At 47.0% G+C, this 25,655-nt stretch overlaps 1 protein-coding gene across 5 annotated transcripts in view; it reads right to left on the reverse strand.

Annotated features, from left to right (window-relative positions):
- Paxip1 (PAX interacting protein 1) overlaps positions 1–25,655 on the reverse strand; it is a 56,028-nt gene that overhangs the window by 3,419 nt on the left and 26,954 nt on the right. For 4 of the 5 annotated variants that reach the window (XM_087207828.1, XM_004860343.4, XM_021240832.2 and 1 more), the window contains 12 exons: positions 24,505–25,143; positions 21,092–21,728; positions 20,610–20,704; positions 18,019–18,114; positions 16,731–16,868; positions 15,989–16,110; positions 15,350–15,534; positions 14,125–14,168; positions 12,076–12,146; positions 3,390–3,492; positions 2,342–2,510; positions 182–282 (listed from right to left, as the gene is read on the reverse strand). In XM_087207828.1, the coding sequence (XP_087063954.1) occupies positions 182–282; positions 2,342–2,510; positions 3,390–3,492; positions 12,076–12,146; positions 14,125–14,168; positions 15,350–15,534; positions 15,989–16,110; positions 16,731–16,868; positions 18,019–18,114; positions 20,610–20,704; positions 21,092–21,728; positions 24,505–25,143 (2,400 nt within the window). The remainder of the gene's footprint in view (positions 1–181; positions 283–2,341; positions 2,511–3,389; positions 3,493–12,075; positions 12,147–14,124; positions 14,169–15,349; positions 15,535–15,988; positions 16,111–16,730; positions 16,869–18,018; positions 18,115–20,609; positions 20,705–21,091; positions 21,729–24,504; positions 25,144–25,655) is intronic. The other variant, XM_087207827.1, reaches the window with a different exon arrangement.

A 25,655-nucleotide genomic window follows, 5' to 3' on the forward strand; every position in this document is an offset into this window, starting at 1 on the left:
TAAGCTCAGTGAAGAGCAGGTCACAGGGTGCACAGTTCCCTGGAGCAGACGCTCCTGTGGCCTAAACAGGGAGGGGGGAGCTGTGGGCGCAGCAGGGTGACCACCAAGCACCCAGCTTCTTCAGCTGCACCCCTGCACTGGCGTCTGCCCGCCTGGATGTGGCTTGGCCTCTCCAGCGTACCTTAAAGAGTGGAGCAACGTGGGCCCGTTTCAAGGACTCTTCCAAGCTGAAAGAGAAAAGCACTTCGGCCTCAGCGTCTCGGAGGATGTAGTTCTGCTCATCTGGGAAACACAACGGTGTGCATGTGAAAAGTGCAGGCCGTGCAGCGTGGTGGGTACCGCTCACCCCTCAGTCTGCCCTCATTCACATAGTACCCATCATTCGTGGCTACATTTACCTGGGCACATGCTGGGTATTTATGCCTCACCATCATCCTTCATTTACTTCCCCCAGAAAAGGGTCAGACTAAAAAAGACAGTTAGACGGTCCTTCCCCTAGACCAGTGGCAGTCAACCCTCCAGGGCTATAAACTGAGACATTAATGAGTGCCTGGAAAGCTCTTCCATAGCCGCAGCCCTGGCTCATCCTTACACAATCCCATATGACTGCAGGGTGTCACAACTCTCACCATGGACCCCAGGCCAGGACTCCAGTCCTGACGGCCAGCTTTAAGATATCATCACATCCAGTGCCATCGTACCGGGTGAATCCCCAGTGCCATGGGGCACCTCAGTGCCAACCAGGCAAACTTACCAAACTTTCCTATTTATCAAAAACCTGTTCCTTTTAAGTAGATAAAAACATTCTTCTCTTTAGAAACGTAAATCCAAGGAATAGCTTGCTGCCTCCTGGGCATGAGCAGTAGTCACCTTATGACAGAAATACTGAAATTTGTTGACTACTAGGAAGACATCATTGGTTTGCCAGTCAGGTAATCTTTCCTATTCTGGACACTGCACTTGGAGCCCATCACCAGCGCCTGGGGCACATGTGGGGCAGCCCGTGCACACGGAGTGAGGAGCCGCGTTACCTCAGCCGCACACACCCAGCCCCTTCCTACTCCCACTCCCGTGTCCGTGCGGCGCCTCAAAGGCCTAGTGGGTGACTCTCAGCACTGTGCTCTCAGTGGCGAGGAAACACTGGCATCATGCAGCAGAGGGAATGAGGTCCTGCGCTGCCCAGGCACTGCAGTGGCTCAAAAGCAACATCATCAGAAGTGACTCAACACAGGAGTGAGAATCTGGGGTCTTCCTCCCACCGACGACTTACTCTCTTACTGTCTTACACACACAATCATGAGAGTATATGTTTGCTTTTGGCTCTCCTATACACACCAATGTTACCTGTCTGCATCCTAGTCTTCATTTCTCATCTGTAACATCAGACTACGCTAACGAAAATGGTATGCCTGAAATGTTCTCATGTAACAAAGCTGACTTAATGACTACCTGCACCTGCAAAGCAGAAGCCAGGTTAGCTCAGTCAGGAGCAGGGAGCCCGCTGGAGGGGACCAGTGTGCCCGCACAAGTCATCCACTCAGTGCTTCCCCCACGCAGCTGTATCATCTGCTGTGTGTGTGCGTGTGTGCACCATGGGAACACAACAGCCAGGGCACGCCACTGGCAGGACACCATGAACATGTGTGACCCTGTGTCACAGGCTGGCAAAGCACACGCCTGCCCCACATCAGGGGCAGCAGAAGAGTTTCATTTCGTGTTAGTATGGCTGGGGCAAAAGGACCACATAAACACAACTAGGGAGGGTCTTGACCCAACCCCAACCCGGGGCCAGTGGAGGACAGAGGAGACACACGGGAAGCTTCAAGGATCCTGGCAGGGGCATGGGCTGGGGACACCAACCCTGTAAGCACAGTACACAGGTTCTATGGAGAAAACAGTCACTTAGGATTGCGCTCAATCTGGACACAGTGTGTTTGTCACCCTCAGAATGGCCTTCCTTCACATAACATGCCACTTGCAGGAATGGATGAAGTCACTTTTCCACTGGCAAAACTCACACAGACTGTGCAGGCACATCTGTGCGTACTGCTTTATCCAAGCAAAGAAACCAACTCCGCTTGCTGTGTTGTGAGATTTAATTTGACAGCCAGATTTCCAAATAAGGAAACAACAAAGAGGGGTACAGAGCTTATTTTCCCCCAACATCATTCAAACTTCCAAAACCTTTACATTTCAAGGTAAAATGGAAAGGTATTGGTCAGTCAAAGGAATCCCATCAACACAAATGATTACCAAGTAGTTCAGACAACCCAGACATGAACTGGGACGAGGATGACAGAAGTCGAGGCATGGGAAAGCAAGGGCCCCGCCACCCACTCACCCACGAACTTCTGGCACTTGAAGCACTCCTCCAGCCACTCGGGCGTCACGATGTGCTGCACCACGGAGATGGCTGTTAGGAACTTCACGGTGCGCGTCACCTTGCTGGCGATGAGGTGAGTGCACTTCTGTGCAGATTCGGCAACCTCACCCCCAAGGACATAGAGCTTCTGCAGCCACAAACAGAGGGGAGGGGAAGGAAAAGAAGCACGTGTCAGGAGGGTGTGACATCAGGGGCCAGGGGCACAGGATCCAACCCCCAAGACGCAGGTGGAAATAGGGGGCAGAAGCTACAATGGAATGTACACAAAGCAGGATCAAGACAGGAAACTCCAAAGGTGGGGTGAACATACCCAGGCTCTCCCGACAGAACTGGGTTACTAGGCTACATTGGCATACTATTTCCATTTTTAAAAAGGACGGCAGAAAAAAAGACTACGACATAGGTGTATAAGAAAAGATCTCCTAATAGCTATACTCACAGGTAGAAAAATTGTACCATTTCTTTTCCATAAACAAATTCCATAAACTACAAATCCAACCTCACATGGGTAACTCAGCTCTTGATCCCTCCTCCAGCAAAACAAAACACCAACAGCAAAATAAAGCCCAGCTTGGGCTGTTATTTGAAAAAGTATATTTACATCTCTGCTCCCACTTCTCAACTCCCTCAGAATACAAATCCAGACCAACTGTGTTCAGACCAAGAGCCAGAGCTCATGGCCCTGGAAGCCGAGGTAAGCGTGGAAATGACAACCAAGCAGCCTTGTGATGCTCCTGCGTCAAGAACAGTTCTCACCTGTTCCTCTGAATCATTTTTATGCTAATAAGAAAACAAGCGTGAACAGCAAAACAGAACCAGGCAGAGGTCACTGGGTGCTTGGTTACAACAAGGAAGCCAACTACAAATACTTTGAAGATTTGCACACTAAAGCCTGTTTTAAGAAGACATTTCCAGTTAAACACTAATTTACTAAGCAACTAGCCTGAAGTAAGTCTGAACAGCAAGGAACACAGATAAACATCCATAATGTGGACTCAAGCTTCACCTTAATGTACTGCTGAACTTGGCCTGGCTCAAATCCAGTGAAGAGCACAAAAGGTGTCAGCTCTGGAGTCAGCTTTTTGGTGGGAGGGGGTAGATCCTCAATTCTGTAAAATAAACACAAAACAGGGATACCTGTATTATTTTCTTCAAATGTTCTTTAGTAAACACAGGACTCAACAGGTGAACAGCCACAAGGGCTTTAATGTGTGTGGTTTTATGCTTAAAGAGAAGAGGCAATGGGCTGTCACCCAGAGTCACCCCTGAAGAATCTGAAACCTCCGAGGGCAACACCCACTTAACTTCTTGTATAGTCTCCTATTCCTCATCACCGCCCTCCAACTGATTTTGTTCTTAACTTGACTTTTAAAAGGAAGAAAATATTATAGCTAGTTTTTCTATTTCACTGATTTTGAGATTGACCACCATAAGGGCCAGTCTCTCTTCCAGTACTGGGGATTGAACTCAGGGCCTTCACATGAGCTACACACCTGGCCCTTTTTGTTTTTTGAGACAAGGTTTTCTAAGGTGCTCAACCAGGTGGGGCTCAAATTCTCAATTCTCCTGCCTCGGCCTCCCAAAAGGGTGAGACTATAGATGTGCACCTCCATACCCTGCCACTGTTTTTATATTGAGTTTGTAAAATAATCTTGTGTGACTCAGCTGCTGCTCCTCACTGTGACAGTCACACTGACTCAAGGACCCCAGGGGACACATCCTGATGGCTCTGCTATCTCCTTCATTCTTATCCTGTCTTCTGCCACAGGGACCGGCGAGTTGTTTCACTGAAGCACAAAGGGGTGGTGTTTGAATCAGACCTTCCAGTATCTTGCAGGATGTGATCTAAACATATGGTAAATGCTTAAATTTAAAAGTATTTATTACAAGTAAGAGACACATTACCATGAGTCTCCCTTGCTTCAAACACACATATCCCACCAGTCTTGCCACTTTCTGCAGCAGTTCTGGAAGTGCTCTTCCCTGAGTGTCTTTAAGAAGTGTGATCAAAAGCACAGTGACTGCTACTGCCCAGTACCATCCAACAGAAAGACAGGCTTGTAAGAACATGATGCTATGGGCCAGGGATTTAGCTCAGTGGTGCTGCTGCCTGCCTCGAAAGCGCAAGGTCCTGAGTTTGATCCCCGGGACCAAAAAAAAAGGACATGATGCTGTGTCCACATCCATTTTATTTATCGGACCTGGTACAATTTTAGTCTCTTCCCCAAAGTCAAAATGACTATGAAAGGTACACACTTTGCCTTGATTCAGGACATCAAGGCAGCCAGCACAGCACAAGAAAAGACACTAAGGAAAGAGGACTTCCAGAATGGCTTTATGAAGTGGCAAGAACAATGGGATACCTGTGCACGCCCTACCGAGGTCCCGAGTTGCGCTGAACACACGCCGAATCAGCCCGCTGCAGACAGGCAGGTCTGTACACACCCTACCAAGGGTCCAGAGTCGCGCGGAAGACGCCAAATCACCCCGCTGCAGACAGGCAGCCACCTGGTTCCACACTACAAAGATGCAGAGGACACCAGACCACCAGACCAAGGTACTGAGTCCCACTGCTTCCGGACCAGAGGTAGGGGCTTCTGAGCCGTCATCCCACTGCTCCTGGTCCAGAGGAAGGGGCTTCCCAGTCACCATCCCTCCCACTGCTCCCAGCCCACAGGAAAGGGCTTTTGGGCCACCTTCTGTCCCACTGCTCCTGGCCCAGAGGAAGGGGCTTCCAGGCCACCATCCCTCCCACTGCTCCCGGCCCAGAGGGAGGGGCTTCTGAGCCACTATCCCTCCCACTGCTCCTGGTCCAGAGGAAGGGGTTTCCCGGCCACCATCCCTCCGGCTGCTCCCAGCCCACAGGAAAGGGCTTTTGGGTCACCATCCCTACCGCTGCTCCCTGCCCCTGTCCCATCTAACCCAGCTCAGAGGAGGTAATCTGTGCAGGCACTAACAGTCCCCCGCCCCAGTGGAAATGAGAAAACACGTAAATAAGTCTCAAAACCAGACTTCCAGATCACCTACAGCAACCCCAAAGGGAAATCAGATGGAACACTCTGATACTCAACCACCTGGACCCACTGAACTGGCAACAAAAGGGGATCTGGAAAAAATGAAATCACAAATAATTTCTCAGATAACAGGAGAAATTGTGCCCCTAGTGCAAGACATCTCTAATAAATCTAGAGAAGAGCTCAGGAACATGATGGAATCCCAACATAAGAAACAAATGGAATCCATAAAACAGATGCAAATAGATTTCCAGGACATGAAAAACTCCATTGAAAGTCTACACAGCAGAATGAGCCAATGTGAGGACAGAATTTCAGATATACAAGATAAGATTGCAATTAGTGACCAGGAAAAGAAAACTTGCTTCAAAATTATAAGGGAACATGAGAAATCAATCCAGCAGCTGCTAGATGATGCAAAGAATAACATAAGACTGACCGGGCTCAATGAAGAAACAGGAGAGAGTGGAGATGACATAAAAAAATCTCTTCACAGAAATAATGGCAGAAAACTTCCCAAGCAGGGGAAAAGAGCTTGACATGCAGATAAGTGAGGCATATAGGACTCCAAATAGCCTTGATCAAAAAAAATCGACACATAGGCATATAATTGTTAAGATTCCAGAAACACAACAGAAGATCAAAGTTCTACAAGCAGTTAGAAAAAAGAAACAAATCACATACAAAGGAAAGCCCATCAGAATCACAGCAGACTTCTCAACACAAACCATCAAGGCAAGAAGAGCTTGGAGTGACATATTCCAAGCCCTAAAAGAAAACAGCCTCCAACCCAGATTGATGTACCCTGCAAAACTATCTTTCAAAATGGATGGAGAAGTAAGATACTTTCATGACAAAGAGCACCTTAGGAACTTCCTGAATACCAAACCAGCACTCCAAAGAATTTTACACACTATCCTAGGAACAGACATTGAGGATTACAACCCCAGGAAGCAAAGCAGAATGAACCTATCTGGCATGACAAGAAATTAAATGTAAAGGGAGAGAACCCAACAAAAAGAAAAAGTCATGGCAATGACAAGTCAATATGGTTCAGTTATAACCATCAATGTTAATGGTCTCAATTCACCAATCAAAAGAAATAGACTGGCAGAATGGGTCAAGAACCAAAATCCAACAATATGCTGCATACAAGAAACACATTTAATTCAAAAGGAAACTCACAGACTGAAAGTTAAAGGGTGGAAAACAATACTCCATGTGACAGGAACCCGAAAAAAAGCAGGAGTAGCTATCCTCTTGGCAGATCAAGTAGATTTCAAACCAACACTGATTAAGAGAGACGAAGAAGGACACTACATCCTTGTAAAGGGAAGAATCCAAGAGCAAGAGATGACAATCATAAATACCTATGCACAAACACAAGTGCACCCAACTATATAAAACAAATACTAACGGACATGAAAAGTCACTTATGCACTAATACAATTGTAGCGGGGGAACTCAACACCCCACTGTCACAAATAGATAGATCAACTAGACTAAAAATAAGTAATGAAATACTAGAACTCAATCGAACTCTTGAACAAATGAACTTAACAGATGTTTACAGAGTCTTCCACCCCACAAAATCAAATACACATTCTTCTCAGCTGCACATGGGTCATTCTCAAAAACAGACCACATACTCACACACAGAACATGTTTAAGTAAGTGCAAAGGAATTGAAGTTATCCCCTGTGTATTATCAGACCATAGTGCGATGAAATTGGAGATCCATAGCAAAAGAAACTCAAAAAATTTCATAAACATGTGGAAATTGAACAACACACTTCTGAATCACCAATGGGTCACAGAAGAAATAAAGAAGAAATCAGACAGTTCCTTCAATTAAATGACAATGACAATACAACATATCGGAATCTATGGGACACAATGAAAGCAGTCTTACGAGGGAAATTCATAGCAGTGAATAGCATATTAGGAAAACAGAACGAGCCCAATTAAACAACCTGATGCTGAACCTCAAGCTTCTAGAAAAAGAAGAGCAGGACAACCCCAAAGCTCATACAAGGGAGGAAATTATAAAGATCAGAGGAGAAATCAATGCAATGGAGACTAAGAGAACAATACAAAAAAATCAATGAAGCCAAGAGTTGGTTCTTCGAAAGAATCAACAAAATTGACAAACCATTAGCCAACCTTGTCAGAAAAAGGAAAGAAAAGGCCCAAATCCATGCAATTAGGAATGAAAAGGGTGAAATGACAACAGACCCAGCAGAAATCCAGAGGATCATCAATACCTACTTCCAGAACCTATACGCCAATAAGACGGACAACACAGAAGAAATGGAGAGATTCCTAGATACATATGAATTGCCAAAGTTGAATAAAAAAGACCTAAAAATTCTGAACAACCCAATATCAGCCAATGAAATTGAAAATGTAATTAAAACCTTATCAACTAAGAAAAGCCCGGGCCCTGATGGCTTCACTGCTGAATTCTACAAGACATTTAGAGAGGAACTGCTGCCACTACTCTTTAAACTCTTCAATGAAATTGAAAGGGAAGCAATAATCCAAAATTCATTCCTGGAAGCAAGCATCACCTTGATCCCCAAAGCAGAGAAAGACCCAACTGAAAAAGAGAACTATAGGCCAATCTCACTAATGAACATAGATGCAAAAATCCTTAATAAGATAATGGCAAACAGAATGCAGAAGATCATCAAGAAGATCATACACCCTGATCAAGTGGGATTCATCCCAGGGATGCAGGGATGGTTCAATATACGAAAATCAATTCATGTAATACACTATATCAATAGAGCCAAGGACAAAAACCATATGATTATCTCCATAGTTGCAGAAAAAGCATTTGACCAAATCCAACATGCATTTATGATAAAAACCCTACAAAACATTGGAATAGATGGTCTCTACCTCAAACTGATAGAAGCCATCTATGAAAAACCAACAGCCAATATCATACTAAATGGTCAAAAACTGAAATCCTTCACACTAAAATCACAAACAAGACAAGGATGTCCACTATCACCACTCTTGTTCAATATAGTTCTGGCAACATTAGCCACAGCAATTAGACAAGAGAAGGAAATAAAAGGAATAAAGATAGGTAATGAAGAAGTCAAATTGTCATTATTTGCAGATGACATGATACTCTATATAGAAGACCCCAAGAACTCCACCAAAAGTCTTCTAGACTTAATAACCAAATTCAGTCAAGTAGCTGGTTACAAGATCAACACACAAAAATGAATAGCTTTCCTGTACACAAATGACAGACTCACTGAGAGAGAATTAGGGCAAATAATTCCTTTCACAATAGCATCCAAAACACTGAAATACCTAGGAATCAACCTAACGAAAGAAATCAAAGACCTCTTCTCTGAAATTTATGGCACTCTGAAAAGAGAGATTGAAGATGATATCAGAAAATGGAAAGACATCCCCTGCTCCTGGGTAGGAAGGATTAATATAGTGAAAATGGCCATACTTCCAAAACTGCGATATAGATTTAATGCAATTCCAATTGAGATCCCACCAGCATACTTCACGGACCTTGAGAAAACAATCCAAAAATTCATTTGGAACAAGAAGAGACCCGGAATAGCAAAAGCAATTCTAGCTAACAGAGACATGGCAGGGGGTATCACAATCCCCGACCTGCAACTCTACTACAAAGCTACTGTGATAAAAACAGCATGGTACTGGCAAAGAAACAGACTTGAGGACCAGTGGAACAGATCAGAAGATGCAGAAACAACACCAGACACACTCAGCCATCTCATCTTCGATAAAGGAGCCAAGCACCCTCACTGGAGGAAAGATAGCCTCTTTAATAAATGGTGCTGGAAAAATTGGGCTTCAACTTGCCAAAGATTAAAACTAGACCTGTATCTCTCACCATGCACTAAACTAAAATCAAAATGGATTAAAGATCTAAATATTAAAATAGAAACTCTGAACCAGTTGGAACAGAGGTTAAGTAGAACCCTTGAAGACATCGGTGTAGGAAAAGATTTTATGAACAAAACCTCAGTTGCCCGTGAACTAGCACAAACAATCAACAAATGGGATCTCTTCTTATTAAAAGGCTTCTGCACAGCAAGAGAAACCACCAGCAGTGTGAAAAGACAATCCACAATGTGGCAAAAAATCTTCACCTGCTCTTCCTCAGACAAAGCTCTACTATCTCGAATCTATAAAGAACTTCAAAAGATCAGACCTCCCAAATTTAAAGACCCAATCCAAAAATGGGCATCTGAAATGAACAGACATTTCTCACACAAAGAAGTAGAAATAGCAATACATGAAAAAATGCTCAACATCACTGGTCATTCGAGAGATGCAAATGAAAACAATGCTGAGATTCCACTTCACTCCAGAAAGAATGGCTGCTATCATGAAATCAACCAATAACAAATGCTGGTGGGGCTGTGGGGAAAGAAGAACCCTGCTCCACTGCTGGTGGGAGTGTAGACTGGTGCAACCACTGTGGAAATCAGTATGGAGATACCTCAAAGAACTAGGACTGGAAGTCTCATTTGACCCCACTATTCCACTGCTGGGGATCTTCCCCAAAGAATTAAAAGAATCATACCACAGTGATATATGTGCACCCATGTTCATAGCAGCACAGTTTGTAATAGCTAAAACTTGGAAACAGCCCAAATGCCCATCAACTGGAGACTGGATAAAGAAAATGTGGTTTTTTAATAAAATGGACTACTACTCAGCCATAAAAAATGAGAAATTAGAGACATTTAGAGCTAAGTGGATGCACATTGAGGCAATACTCTTAAGTGAAATCAATAGGACACACATGAATAAATTCCAAATAGCTTCTCTGGTGTGAGAAACTGAAAGTGTAAATAAGGACTAAATGTATAATAGGTAATGTGAAATAGGAAGAAAAGGGGCAAAGGGGAAGGAAGTGGGAGGGCTAGGGGAAAGGATAGAAGGGAATGGGATTAATATGAGAAAATGGAAAAAAAGGAACAAAATCTTTGTAAATAGGGAGGACTGGAGGGGTTGAAGGGAGGGCTGGGCAAGGGTGAAAAATAAGACCCAAGAGAGACTATGTAAAGGTGCAAATTTCCAATGATGAATGTCATTATATTGTATACCTAAAATGTACCAATGATTAGAATGAATAATCAATAATGCAAAATAGGAAGAAAAGGTCCAAAGGGGTAGGGGTAGTGGGAGGGGCAGGGTAAAGGAAAGAAGGGAAAGGAAAAAATGATGAGAAATGGAAAAAATGGAAATAAAGTCTTTGCAAATAGGGAAGGGTGGAGGGCGTGAAGGGAGGGCTAGGAATGGGGAAAAAATAAGAACTAAGATGCATCATGTAAAGGTCCAATTCCCAATGAGAAATGTAATTGTGTTGTATACCTACAATGTACCAATAAAAGAATTTAAAAAAAAAAAGAACAATGGGATACGTGTGTTCAAAGTGAAGAGGGGGATCTGAGGGAGATTAATGGCAATGTGTTTTATTGTAATAAATTTTTTAAATTGAAATATCTGAGCCAGGTGTGGTGGTACACACCTGTAATCTCATCACTTGAGAGTCCAAGGCAGGAGGATTACCACAAGTTTAAGACCAGTCTGGGCTTTGAGTTCAAGGCCACCCTGAACTATGTAACCTCAAAAAACCAAAAATAAATAAATAAATAAATAAATAAATAAATAAATATTTGTACTTTTTGATCACATGTTGTACACATTTCCCTTAACTTTTCAAATCTTACTTCTCAGTTTATATTTAAATGAGATACTCTAGGAAATTGTAAAGTTTATCTGCAGTAATCTGATCACAGCCTTAAAAATACAATTCCACCCAAGTGTGGTGACTCATGCCTGTAATCCCAGCACTCTAGGAAGCTGGAGCGGGAAATTAACAAATTCTGGCCCCGCTAAGGCAACCTACTGACAGTAAGATCTCCAAAAGAAACTGATAAAAATGGCTGGAGATGCACCCCATGCACGGCCTGGAGTTCAATGCTCAGGACACCCAAATGATGATAACTGCCCCACAGTTAGGACTTTCTGCAGTGCGTGCACTGGATGCGGGGTGAAGGAGAGGACAGGAAGAAGCAGGGATCAGGAGAGATGATGAAATGGTTTCTGCAAAAGGCAACCCTTAGCTGCATTTCACCAGGCACTGCACGGAAACAAGAGTTTTCTAGAACCAGAAGAGTGCGAAGCCCAGCTGTGCTGCCTTCTGTACTGCGTTAAGGACTGGTGCAGGACTGTATGCTGCCATGGAGTGGCCGACCTCAAGATGCCCACATGGCTCCAGAGGTGCCCACACAGCCACATGGGGTACTGGCAGCCTGGGAGCCTCGCACAGCGGGGCTGCAGCGGCTGGCACAGGCCATGCCCAGGGACTCCCTTGGCACAGTGGCTCCTGTTTGACACAGTGGCAGTTCTGGTACAACCATGACTACAGGAAAACATTTTTGGTTTTGTTTTTTTTAAATAAAAAAGTAATAGAAATCTGCTGGCCCTGTCTTTATCTGCTGTCTGTCTCCAGCAATGAGACATACCATAGTAACGTGAAGCAAATGCAAGGCCTTTCAAATGCTAGCTACTGTAAAAATCGTTAGAAACTTTTTCAGTTGCCACCAGTCTTCCGAGACAGACCTGTAAAGATGGCCAGGCGCAAGGCAGGAGAGTCACCATTCCTACCTGGCTCTTTTGGAAGAAGGCTGGATGCTGCTTACTTCATTCTGCTTCGGTTTGGGAGGTAATCTTACACCCTGTAATGAAAATGTTGTCCACTTTAAGTCAAACCAGTCTCCCAGCAGTGCATCAGCTTCCAAGAGGGCTATCTGCCAAATAAGCAACCAGCTAAACATCTGTAGGAAGCATGCGCTTGGTCCCTCAGAACTGGTAACTGGAGGATGGCCAGGACACGGTGGGCCAGGAGTGAAGGGACACGCCAAGACCTCTGTGGCAGCTCTGCCTCCCCTCTCCATTCAACAAACCCTCCCGGTTCTTCAGCATCTTTGTCCCATTCTTTTCCTCAATCTGGAACTTCTCAGAATCACTTTCATTTCACGTGCTTTGTCCTGTGTCCCAACTTAAAATGGGAAAAATTTAATGACTGCAATTACATTTCCCAAAAAAAAAAGACCATTCCTAAAACAAAAACAGCAATCAAGCTGTCAGGAAAGACCCTCCATGACAATCAGATCAACAGTACTACTGGAAGAAGCCAAGGTTCGGCACCCACGCTCCATCTGCAGTACCTGATCCTGCAGCTGGAGCTGCTGGGTGAGAAGATGATGGACAAGGACATGACCCCGCCACCAGCATCTCCATCCTGCCCCTGCAGGAGGGAGGGAGGGAGGAATGCCTCCTCCCTCAGTGTGCTTTGAAAATGATACTTATCCATTCATGTTTGACTATTTGAACTATGTTTGCTTTCTTCAGCTATTTCTTGATCAGGTAATTTACCTAAAGTACACGTTACATTTTCTAAGTATCGATGCCATCTCTATACAACCAAAGTAAATGTACATACACCTACAACACATCGGGAATCTTAGCCCTTCAGACACGGAGGCTCAAGCTCCACAGTAATCTGCAGGAGGGTTTACACTTTCCTTTGTCACCACGGCTACAAGAGCACCATCCCTGGACCCTGCTCCAGACCATGCTTCCGTCTCAAACTCTCATCCCCCTGGCATCAAAGACAGAAACGTGGCAAGGTGGGTAAAAAGGCTAAATGGGCCTCACTGTCTTCAGCTTTTAATACTCAGCCATCAGGGCCTGACATGAAGAGCCCTGATACTTTTAGAATATCTGCCATGTGGTATGGGAGGAAAAATTGATGACCACTTTTCCAGCTTGATCCTAAAAGCTATTCCAAAATTTCCTTCATCTAAATGAACCAGGAGAAAATGTGCATTTGCAGATGTGACAAAGCTGGTCAGTCATGTTTTGTTAAAATCATAATTAGAATGAGAAGTTTAAGCCAGAAAAAAATACATATATGATCACATCATTAGCACTAAGAAAACAGACAGCAGCAAACAAACAATAAGTTTCCTGGAGAATCTGGAAGAGTCAGTCACACATACTTTTGTGTGTGTGTGTGTGTGTGTGTGTGTGTGTGTGTGTGTGTGTGTATTATATGTACATATCACACCATTACTGACCAACAATAAAAACACTGCTGTTTGTAACTATTATTGTAGAAAAATAATCAGAAAAATGTTGTACTCATCAAACCTACCGCCGAGCATGTGGCAATCTCCCACAGGACACCCCATGTGAGAACCGATGCCATTCAGACTTTGTGTGTCCTGTGGTAGGAAGGGTCCCATCGGAGCCCTCGTCCAGCGGTATGGCCCTGGAGCTTGGCAGCCAAGGAGGATTCTGCCCCTGCAGAGGAGGTCCCAGCCCCTGGATGTTGACTGTGGCCTCCTGTGTCTACTGGTGCTCAAGTTCTTGCCTGTCCTCCAACCCCTGAAGCAACTACATAGCTCTCCAAAGCCAGAAATGCTCCACACAGACAGATATGAATGAGACCATCAACACCAATAATTAGGAGAAAAACCAGACCTAGAGTACATGAGGCATTTTAAGACAATATGAAGACACAGCCTTCGTTTGTCGTCATGATGGTCAATAACAGGACAATTTTAATTTACAAATACAAATTTCCAAACATATTCCTGCTGCATTTGAATAGCACAGTAATAGCCAAATGGAGGTATTGATGTGACATACCATCAGCAGCTCTGGTGACACTTTCAAGGGAACTCTCCATGCATCTAAAGAAAGAAACAAGTTATTTTTCACAACACACTGTTTAGACACAAGAACCTTTTTCTAAAAGCCTTTTCTGGGGCTGGTGACCCTGGACACAAATGTGACTTTTCTTGCAACACTGAACAAGGCTAAGTATAAGTGCCATGCTTAAGTTTCAGAATGTTTCTGGGGGATGAGGCAAGGGAGGAAGCATGCCAATGCTTCATCGACACAAAGCAGCACTCAGGAAACCAGCAGCGAGCCCTGCAACATCACAGGTCTCAGCATCCGCTATGTACAGCGTGGTCCAGTCCTGGGCATCACAGGCTGGCCTGCAATGCCCCGGCTAAGATCTGAAGAGGCTGACAGGAAGGACCACAGTGCACAGGCAGAGGCTGCCCAGGGGCCGACACACTCCTGCCATGGGAAGAGCAGTCGAGAGGCCAGGGTAGGTGCTCCGAGTGGACATATCTACAAGGCTGGCCCTCCAGAGCTGCTTCAGAGCTGGGGACAGACCAGGGAGGGGCTGGGACACAGCTCTGGGCTCAAAAGGAAGAAGGGCTTCCCCATAGTTAAAGACATCCCAAAGCAGAGTGGGCTCCCTCAGGAGAACATCAGAACCTGCTCTGAATGGCCTTCTGCAAATGTGCAACTCCAGAAATGCAGAATGAAAGCACAGTGCTGCACTGTCTACCAAGGAGGGTCCCCCATGTGGAGTTGTGTGATGGCAAAGGGCTAAGCACAGGTGGCACAGGGACGCCCAGGAGGCAACAGCAAAGCTTGACAGTGACAAAGAAGGTACTGATGCCCAGGAAGCGGGCAACGTTCCCCAGGGCTGGGAACACTTCCCACAAGGCACCTGGCCTGAAGGACTAAGGCTTTCCCATGCTCCTTCCCATGCCAAGAGCACACTGTGAGCAAACAAGGGCCCAGGGCAGTGTGGGGGAAGGCACAGTATAGAGGAAAGAAACAAGAAATAAGTAAAGAAGCCCGGGGATTTAGCTCAGTGGTTCCACTGCCTGCCTCGAAAGCACAAGGTCCCGAGTTTGATCCCCGGTACCAAAAAAATTAAAAAATAAATAAATAAATAAAACACTGCTGTTTAAAAAAAAAAAGAAATAAGTAAAGAAGGATCAGAATAATGGAGCTAAGCCTGGCATCACTACAACTAGGGGGCAGAAGCACCAGCAAGGAGCCTCCTTACCCAGCAGGTTCAGCACCAGGTGCTGCGTGGGCGCGAAGGGGTCCTGGAGGTTGAAGGCCGTGTACCGACCGTACTGGATCTGCCTCAGCGCCTCGAAGTTCCCCAGCAGGATGTCCCCGAGCCACTGTGCGTTCACGCATGGGATCCTCCACTCTTTGGCCTTCTCATACTTTAAACCACTTGGTCTGTTTTTGAAAAAAATCGTATTTATTAAATGCTGGAGCTGTCCATTGTCTGGAGAGTATTTACTGTCAACAAAGCCAAAGAAAACATCTCTCATAATAGAAGTGGCAGATGTATCTCAGCAAAGCTGCTCGTGACGCCCACCAGTGGGCAAAGGTGCTTCAGAACTTGGACTGGATCAGGCCACTTGTCAGTCCTGCTGTGACCTCACACCTGGGGACAAACCCTCACACTGATTCAAGCGTCAGTCATCCACATGCAGCAATTCAGACGTTTCACAGGTATTTCTGTTAACACTGCTTACCATGCGATACCACATCCACTCTTTTAACAGACTAACTCCTACACTGGGATTTTTGCCACAGAACTATGACGTATTAAGAAACAGAACAGCTGAAATAGCCACTCCTCTGGGTGTAAATTCAGGACTACACATGGCCTCGGTGCGGGGCTTACTCTTTACAGATGAGGACCGTGTTGCTGCGGCACAGATAGCCCGTGTATTTGGCACCCGCCAGGTATGCCATTAACTTCAGGTCGTTTCTGTCACTGTCCACGAATCCAGTCACAGAGATAATCTGCAGAAAAAGAGCAAATGAGGTTTTTAAAAAATGTATCATTTCTTCAACTTTGTTGTTTTATATACTTTTTTTTTATTTCTTTGGCACTAGAGGACATATTTGGTACTATCATTCCTAAGAATGACAAGACTAGAATTTTATTAATGGCCATCATGTTACACACAGAACCCTCACAGGGAAGAAGACAACTAAACATAAGACACCAAATATAGGAAAATCTTTTTGGTGTTGGTATGACATTGCTCAGATGCATACATGAGTCACGTTTTTAATCTGTACCCATCCAAATTTTGAGATCATTAGGTAGGAGAACCCACAACCACTGATAAAATTCTGCCCAACACTGGTTGCTTTTGGAGCAAGATACCTGATTAACTTTAGAATTGTAAATACTGTCTAACACTTTGGAGAATCATTAAAAACCAGTCGTGCAGAGAACTGTGCCTATTTTGGGGAACAAGAGGGAATAAGCTATTTTCATACCAGGCACTTCTACATTGGGCTAAAGAACACAGAAAAACTGCCCAGAGAAAGCAAGGGATGGCCAGGCAGCACAAGTTCGGTTCTCCAAGAAGACTGATTCAGAAGAAAAGACAAAATGCACGGCCCTGCCTTACATGCTGTGAGCACGGCTTCCCCCCTGGTGGGAACGCCACCGGAAAATGCAGGGCTCGATGAGGCGGCACCATCTTCTTCCTCTTCAGGATCGTGTTTAACCAGTGGGCAGTGACACACCGCTTTCTTTCTCTTATCGCCTGTCAAACAAGATTACAGGTTTGTTGTTCTGGGACTTTTGCTGTAGAACTAAATGCAAACTAGTAAGGTTGTGTGACTACAACGCCACCTTCTCAAAAGCCTCATAAATTAAAAAAATGTCATGACATTCAACACACAATTTATTAAAGTAACCAACTACAACAGCTGATACTTTCAATATAACCAAAAATATTACTATCTAAGAACAAAAGCCTGCAGCGAGGGATAAGAACAATGTATGGTGTAACAACTGTAAAAACAACCAGGAATGATGTGACACTGATAATCCTCAGAATTAAAATTCCTCCAGAAGAGCACAAAGAAAGGTAATAAAATACAAATGTACACCTACAATTAACCACAGCAAGAAAGCTCACAAGATTTCCTACATTTTTAATTGGTAAGTAGATGCAATAAGTGGCTACTTCTGTAAGAAGGCTTTTTCTTTTTTTTTTCCTTTTCTTTTTTGCTGCAGGTGGGAGAACTGAACTGAGGGTTGCACACTGAGGTAAGGGCCCCACCACTCAGCTACATCCTCAGCCCAAGGGGACTATCTTTTTTTTTTGGTACCCGGGATCGAACTCAGGACCTTGTGCTTTTGAGGCAGGCACCAGAACCACTGAGCTAAATCCCTGGCAAGCGTTTTTTTGGTACCAGGGATCAAACTTGGGACCTTGAGCTTACAAGGCGGGTGCCAGAACCACTGAGCTAAATCCCCAGTCCTTCAAGGGGACTATCTTAAGGGTCGTTTGTTACGAACACATTAACATGTGTTAAGTGGTTCGTCTATAGGTAGAGCATTTTATGAGAAGAGAAACAAGAATCCAGAGGTAAAAGGAGGGACTAACCCTAAGGAGAACGCTTCTGCCCAGTGGGGACTGAGAAACTCTGTGCCTGCCCTCTGCGGCCACAAGGGCATGAATGTCCTTCTGCATCTGGGACAGTGCCCACTAGGGGTGCCTACCCTTTCCCCAAGGCCCCTGGGAATTCCCTTTCCTTCTCCATCACCAAAGACAAATGGCACCCCCAAAAGCACTCAGTCCACCAGACTCCATTAAAGTTAAGAAACAGGCAGAAAAAGTTCTTTCCAAAACTACCAACCAGCCAACTCTGAAGGCCACGTGTGAGCACGGTGGGCCACCTCCTCACCTGTGCATACATGCTGCTGACCTGGCTCTCGCAGAGGAGGTGCGTGCACCGGCTTGTGAAAGTGGGGTCCACCACGCCACCATGTGCCTGGATGATCTGCACGAAAGACAGCCAGAGTGTACCTCAGTCCCATGGGCTCAGCACGACTGCAGGTCCAAAAGACAGCTATGCAAAAGGCCCATCACCCGTGTACACTGACAGATTTTTCTACTCAGCAGGTGAATCCCAACACTCATTTCATCTCAATGTCCAGGGAGAAAGAAGAAAACTGAAACATGATCCTTTAAGCAAGGAGTGTCTCTGCTCTGGACCTGAGGCCGTGGGTGGTGAGGCTGGCCTGGGCAGCACAGCATCTTCAGCTCCCGGGTCCCTGCCACCCACACAAGGGGAGGACCCCCAACCTGAGCAGCACACATGTCTCCAGACACCACCAAGCATCCCAGACAGATTCACCTGCCTTGATAACCACTACTCTAAAAGGAAGGAAGGGAAAAGAGAAGATCAGGGTGAAATGAGTAAATTCTGACAACTGAATTTTAAACAGATTCAGCGTTTTGGGGTGAAGGAGCTGTTCTGTACTCAATGCTAATTACATGGAACCAAGTATGTGTCAAACCTCTACGTACTGTACACCTAGGGAGGGGAACATGAGTATATCATAAAATATAAAGTCAAAAACAGGGCCAACTGCTCCAAAAGCCCCATTCTGTTTCCTTTACTACTTGCAAGTTTAGTATTTTCAGTTACTACAAATGTGGTTTAACAAGGAAGGTGAAAAAAGCTGCATCCCTGCCTTGCCCTGAGCCACCGCACCCCACCCAGTTCCAGGCAACTCATCAATCCGCCTCATAACACCTGCTGACAGCAGCACCAGGGCGCCATCCCCAACCTTCCCATCCAACCACACCCACTTCTCACCTGTTCCTCGGATCAGCCAGTGGTGCAGCCCTCAGTAGTCGATGCCCTCTCCAACCACCTTTTACTTCCCTGGTGTCTGCGACTACCTCATTCCTCCCCTCCCACCTGCTGCTTCCAAGTTCTTTTCCTGATGTCCCTCAAACTCACAGAAATGGGTGTGGTGGCCTTAATCTGTGTCCACCCATTACTTGCTGCATCTCCCCAAGAGTCAAGCCGCTCCCCCAGGCCTGTGTGGATTTTCAACACCCCGCTACAAAGGACACTGGCTCTTAGGCCGGAAATTTAGCTTAGTGGCACCGCACCTGCAGCCTGGGTTTGTGGTCTGGGGTGGATGCCTCTGCCTTGCTGTGGCCACCTCAGCAACTGGACAGCATGTGTCGCGCCCCAAGGGCAACAACTCCTATAGCCACAGGGGACAGCAGAGTCATAGTCACCTACACCACCTCAAAATTTCCCATCCGTGGGACAATAAATGCTGTCTTAAGTCACAAAGCTTTGGAGAAATTTGTTACACAGCAATAAGAAACTGAGGCAATGCTGAGTCTCCCCTTAATTCACCGTGTCTTGCTCCAAAGTGCTCCTCCCAAGCCTTGCTGTCCTGAGTCTGGTCACTCTCTAGTCATGCCTACCTTGTCCCTTGCCCTCGCTGCCTCTCCCCCACACAGGAGCTTTCTGCCAGTCTCTGCTCATCAACCTGGGCAGGCACCAGCCTTTGCCAGCTGCTCACTTGCTCCCTCCCTCTCTCTTTCTCTCTCTTTCTGTACGATCCTCTCCCAGGTTGTTGCTCCCACTTATACATAAGATTCAGCCCAGGAATCACCTTACCAGGCTTCGTAATGAACCCCCAACCGGCAGGTGAATGTCCTTCCTTGGGCTCCCATTGTATCTGTGCCATCTCTATCCCAGCCCCAGAGCCTGCTCCTCAGGTGCCAGGGTCAGTCTGTCTCGTCTCTGCTACCCAACACATCAGGGATTTATTTTAGTGTTTTTCATTTTTTGAGACAAGGTCTCTCCACGTAGTCCAGGCTGGCCTCGAACTCACAATGTACCCCAGCCTGGCCTTGAACTTGTGGCAATCCTCCTATCTCGGCCCCCCAAATGCTGAGATTATAGACGTATCTCACCACGGCCAGCAACATCAGGGATTTAAATGCCAGTAATGTTTACATTGAAGCACATTCAAGACATATCTGAACTCTACTCAGGTTTTATTTCAAAAAATTGTTGGACTCAGTTTTGATTTGTGGCATAGCAAGGAAAGTGTTTGCTTTTTCTCTTCTCTAAAAGCCACCAGGCAAAATAAAAAACAAAGAAATGGACCACTGTTCCACAATGAGAAGACTTAGCCTGGGGGTCTCAGGAATCTCTAGCATGCACCTTTGAAGAATAGAACAACTCAGACACATACAAGTTGCTAGTCCCTGTCCCAGGTCACCGGCCCCTCGCCTTACCCAACACCTCTAATTATAGACAAAGAATGAGTGCCCCAGAATTCCGAGCCAAAAGGATCTCAAAGATGATAAAACCCCAAATCTTCACCTAAAGGCGAGAGGGCTCATAGCAAGATTGCCCACCACATGCTTGGAACACACAGCTGCGTCTCAGAAGTGTGGCTGAAGGAGCAGGCAGTCTACATTCAGAACAGCTCATCTTCCAGCACAAAGGAAGCTCACCCTTTTCCAGGTGGCCAGCAGCTGCTTATCAGACATCTGCTCTGGGTACTCCGCAATCGCAAACACGCACCCCAGCAGGAAGGCTTCTTCTGGAACTAGGAAAGAAAGAAGTCAGAACTCGATGAACATGCAGGCACAACTGTTCTGAGCTGAGGGGGGCACCAGCAACCTACGCACACCGGGAACACAGCAAAAGTATACAGATTTGATCATCTGGGTAAAGCAGCCATTAAATAACAAGGCCAAAAGAATTCATGCCTGGATGCTAAACACCCTCAGTGCTAGAGATGACTAGGATGTCCTGCAGCAGCAGGTGACATCCCAGAATAGGAACAAGAGTACAGTGACCCACTGCAGCTGCTCTGCTGGACGTGAGGCTCCCACTCCCGGTTCCATGATCATTACTAGATGCAACCCCACCTCGAACCTCATCCCCAGAAACACTTACACAGGCCCTAGACTTAAAGAAACCCACTACTCACTCTCCACCGCTGGGTCGTGTCCACACAGCGGCAGCTGTGGGGGCTGCTGCGGCGGTGGGGGCTGCAGGTGCGGAGGCTGGTGCTGCATGGCTGGGGCCGCCTGGCCCAGGTGTGGAGCGGCAGGATGCTGCAGCTGCTGCTGCTGGTGCTGGTGAAGCCGTTGCAGCTGCTGTACCTGTTGCTGCTGCATCTGCTGCTGTAGCAGGCTCTGCTGCTGCAGCTGTGCCAGCTGCTGGTGCTGCAGCTGTTGCTGCTGCAGCTGGTGGAGCTGCTGCTGCAGGTGCTGCTGCTGGAACGGCTGCAGGGGCTGCTGGGGGCGGTGTAGTTGCGGCTGGGGGTGCAGCTGCTGCTGGGGGAATGGGTGCTGAAGGGCCTGCTGCTGGGGCTGCTGTGGGAATGGGTGCTGCTGCTGTGGACAGGGCTGCTGGGGCATCTGTGGGGGCTGCAGGTGAAGGACAGGGTGCTGCAATGGGTGCTGAGGCAGGGGCTGGCGGTGTGGTGGTGGCAGGTGAGTGTCAGGAGCACCCCTTGTCGGGCCAAGCAGCATGGCACCGGTGCTGGCACTGCCATGTCCCTGCTGGCCATGGCCCACCTGTGGCTCCAGGGCCTTTGTGGGTGCCGACAGGGACTGCAGGATCTGGAAAACAAGAGCAAGGCTGGTCCTTATCCATGGGTCCCAAAGCAGGGGAGCAAGAGCAGAGCTCATGTGCCACCATTAGAAGCGTCAAGTGAGAGTGAACTGCAAAAGCCATACTGCAGCTTTTTTTGTGTTTCCTTTGCATCACCAATATCAAAACAGCAACTATACAAATGCCTCTTTTGAGAATACCAGAATTTACACGATGTGCATTACATGAGATGAACTAATGAATTAAAGTGAATTAACATAAAGACTTATAGTTCAAGAAGCCAGGGTAGCACCTACAACCTCCCCCGCCCTCCCCTCTGCCATCCCAGCCTCCTTCTGACTAGGAGGCCCGTGTGGAATGACAGGGTAGAGGTGCCCAGCAGCCAGGCTCATATTCACCCCATCTCGTCCCTCAGCTGCCACCCCACCTCTTCCTGCTGTGTGGCCAAGCAGGGGTTCACCTTCCAGAGAGCAAGGCTCACAGTGAACCCCAGCACTCCAACGAGGCAGCTGCCCCAGCCAGGCCACGGCTTCCTCTGCTGCACATCCTCTGCACAGTAAGATGACACAGGAACAGACAGGACCCAAGCATAGGTCTGCCTGCACGGCAAGTGTCTCAACAGACCATCATTACAGATGCCGAACTACACTTCCTCAAAGACTCTACGCTGTTCAGATGGACACAACTGTCTCTAGCTGGAGCCGAATATCAAGTCAGACTGCTTCCCTTCCAGTTCACTCTGCTGCACAGGACAGGGCTGAGCTAAGGGTTCTGTGCTAAGGGAGGGTGGAAGGGAAAGGGATAGTGACCAGGGACACGAGTCACTGCAAGGTACTGGACCGCACAGTACTTTTCTACGCAACACCAAATAAAACAAACATGCTGCGTGATAAACTTCATTCAACAGGCTCTAATAGTGCAAAGTTGAAGTCAACTTTTTTTTTTTTTTTTGTGCCGGGGATCGAACTCAGGACCTGGAGCTTGCGAGGCAGGCGCCGGAACCACTGAGCTAAATCCCCAGGCCTGAAGTCAACTTCTTACAGCTGAGAAGCCAGCATGAGCACTGTTTCTTCTCAAGACTTGAAAGTATTTTTTAAGGCAAAGGGGAAAATCAGCTGCACCACACACCACCCTACGCAGCCACACAGCCTCTGGTGCACCACCAAGTCCAAGCAGAACCTGTGTGAGGCACCTGCCCAGGTATGCACACCTGGCCAGTGGTGGGCCTGCACGCAACCCTTGATGACACTGACCTGCCTCCTGGAGAGGACACGGGAGCCACATGGTTTGGTCTCCTCTCACTTTTTATTTTGAACACACCTTGTTTTCCACCAAGGAAACTGGGTGGGTCCTGAGGAAATAAACATGACCAGCCTCCCCTCTGTACCACCTACCGCAGAACAAGGGGACTCTGAGGGATGACCCTACACAGACCCAGGAGCATCCACGACGGGGTCACAGAGGGACGCCAGTAGGAGGAGCAGCCACACGAGTGGCAGAGTGGCCGTCTATATGGGAGGTCACAATCTGAGAGGGCAGAGGAGGGCTGGTCATGAGACAGTGACGCTGAACCATCTGCGTCGGGCTTGAGAAGCAAAGGTGAAGAGGACTTAGTCCATTCAAGGACAAGAGCTCTAGGACAAGCGCCCCGGCCAGGTGTGAAGAGGCCACCAGCCTGGGTGCTCTCCCTAGCTGGGAAGGCCGGGGATGGGGTAGGACAGCTAGGGGACCAGGTGCCATCAAGACACCTGCTCAACACCTGCTGTACCTGTCAGATTCCTGATCCACCTCTCCTGAAAACACATCCCATCCTTAGGAATGTAAGAAAAAGCAGGAATCCTAATTGCTCTCAGAATTGTGTCATACATACTGCAAATAATTTTGAATGAACAGAGGTTGGAATTCTTCATCATCACTGTCAAAACCCTTCTTTAAATTACATAATCTGACTTACTACTACCACAGAAAGCACTGTAGTGCATGCTGATGATTATGTACCACCAACATTTACAATTCAAACAGGAGTCTACTGGTGAGCTATGCCCTTCCACCACAGCCAGAGGTGAAACCCCATCTGTCTCCTATTCCTAACATCTCAGAAGTTCATTTCTTCACATCTTGCAATTGTCCTCATGTTCCCTCTCACCCACTGGCGAGCTTCAGACCGGTCCTCCTCCACGGTGGGCCAGCATGCAGCAGTGACCACAGCCCCTCCCAAGGACACCACAGGCAGCAATGTGCCCAACTGCTCGCCAACTTCTATTCCCAATGAGATTCTTCTCTAGAGCCGCTTGCCTACCAACCTGCCCATGCTGGTGGGATGACCACTCTCGGTCACAAGTTCTAGAACTTTCTGTCCACTAGCCTACCACTCTTTATACTGTACACTGTGCACCCATTTCTCTGTGGCCCTCAGCAGCCCGCTATCCTGCTGTACAGGGACTGGGTGGACATGCCCTCAGCCCCACCCCTGCTCTGAGTGGCAACAGAGGACACCTGTGGGGACCAGCCCTAGTCTGCTCCTACTCCCAGCCACGTTAAGACGAGTGTATACTGCAAGGTGGGAAGGGACCGAGGGAGTGGTGGGGGCTGAAGCCCACGTAGCAACTCATTTCTAAGGGGCAGCTGGTGCCACAGAGGATGCTGGGTGGGAACCTCACAAACAGCACTTTCTAAGTGACTTAGACTGAAGAAGCAGAAACAATAAAATGAACTATCCTGAAAGAGCTGCGAAATCCAATTCTTAAATCCAATTATTAAAATTTCTTTTCCAGAATAACTTACATGTGCTACATCTGATGGCCGATTGATCTGCTGAATGTCAGCATTATTAGTAATATTCCTCAATGTCCGCACAGCTGGGCTCCACGTGGTGATCATTTCTGCTCTTTCGGAACTCTGGAGGGTCTGTCCGGAAGCCATGAAGTTCCCCCGGACATCCGGAGGCAGGATGTTCCCCGGGACTGGAGGGACATTGGCACACAAGTTAATGAGCCCAGCCTCCTTACCCTGGGGCAGCCTGCGTTTGGCAGCTGTGGGATGAGGAACTTCGGCTGGGGTCCAGTTCAAGTTCCGCTCTTGCTTTTCAGGCGACGAGTCTGAAGAGTCATCAAACATCAATTCCCCTTTGGAGGTCTCTGCGCTGGGCTTGGGCAAGAATGGCTGGTCCCTGGAAGGAGAGCCTTCCTGTGAGCTAGCTGGGCTCGACTTCTCCTCAGTGCTGCCCTCATTCTGCGAGTCCTGCTCCTCATTCTCTCCCTCCTCCTCCTCTTCCTCCTCTTCCTCTTCCTCCTCCTCATAGATGATCAGGCGTGGATGGTAAGGTGCTTCGTCCTTCCTGGTTTTCTCGGATACACAGTCCAGCACCCAGTCAGGAGTCACCACTTTAATACTAGCTCGCTTCACAGCACATTCATACTTCTCCTGTGAGTGAAGCACAAACACACAAGGATGTCAGTATCATCGATCTCTGGGATTCCACACTTTTAGGAAGAGCATCAGGAGGAACATGGCTTCAGTGTCCAGCAGCCTGCACTCCTGCAGACAAGAAGGGACCACGCCAGTGCCACCAAGGGCCAAATACTTGCAACAGCAGTCTTGTGTAAAGCCATCTGAAAGGGGCATTTTAAATGCACAAGTACAGCTAGGAACCCTATGGAAAATTATGAAGCAAAAACACACTAAGTTTTTACACAGACACTTTTTGTAAAGCTGGTTTTACACGTGGCATCTTCAATGCCTCAGGAACAGTCTCAGGAACATCCCTCAGGAACAGGGATGTGGACGGTGGTCACAGCGAAACTTTCCCAGGTATCTGGTATTTAGGGAGTTCATTATACATGCCCGGCAACTCGAGGGGCTGCAGGCCAAAAAAGGCAACACATCTCTGGCTTAAGGAGAGCCACAGATTGGCTCAAAATTTAGAGGAATTAAAC

The sequence above is a fragment of the Heterocephalus glaber genome, unplaced genomic scaffold (assembly GCF_053883595.1).
Source record: "Heterocephalus glaber isolate CG9 unplaced genomic scaffold, H.glaber_assembly_v1.0 deba00000818, whole genome shotgun sequence".
NCBI classification, from domain to species: Eukaryota; Metazoa; Chordata; class Mammalia; order Rodentia; family Bathyergidae; genus Heterocephalus; species Heterocephalus glaber.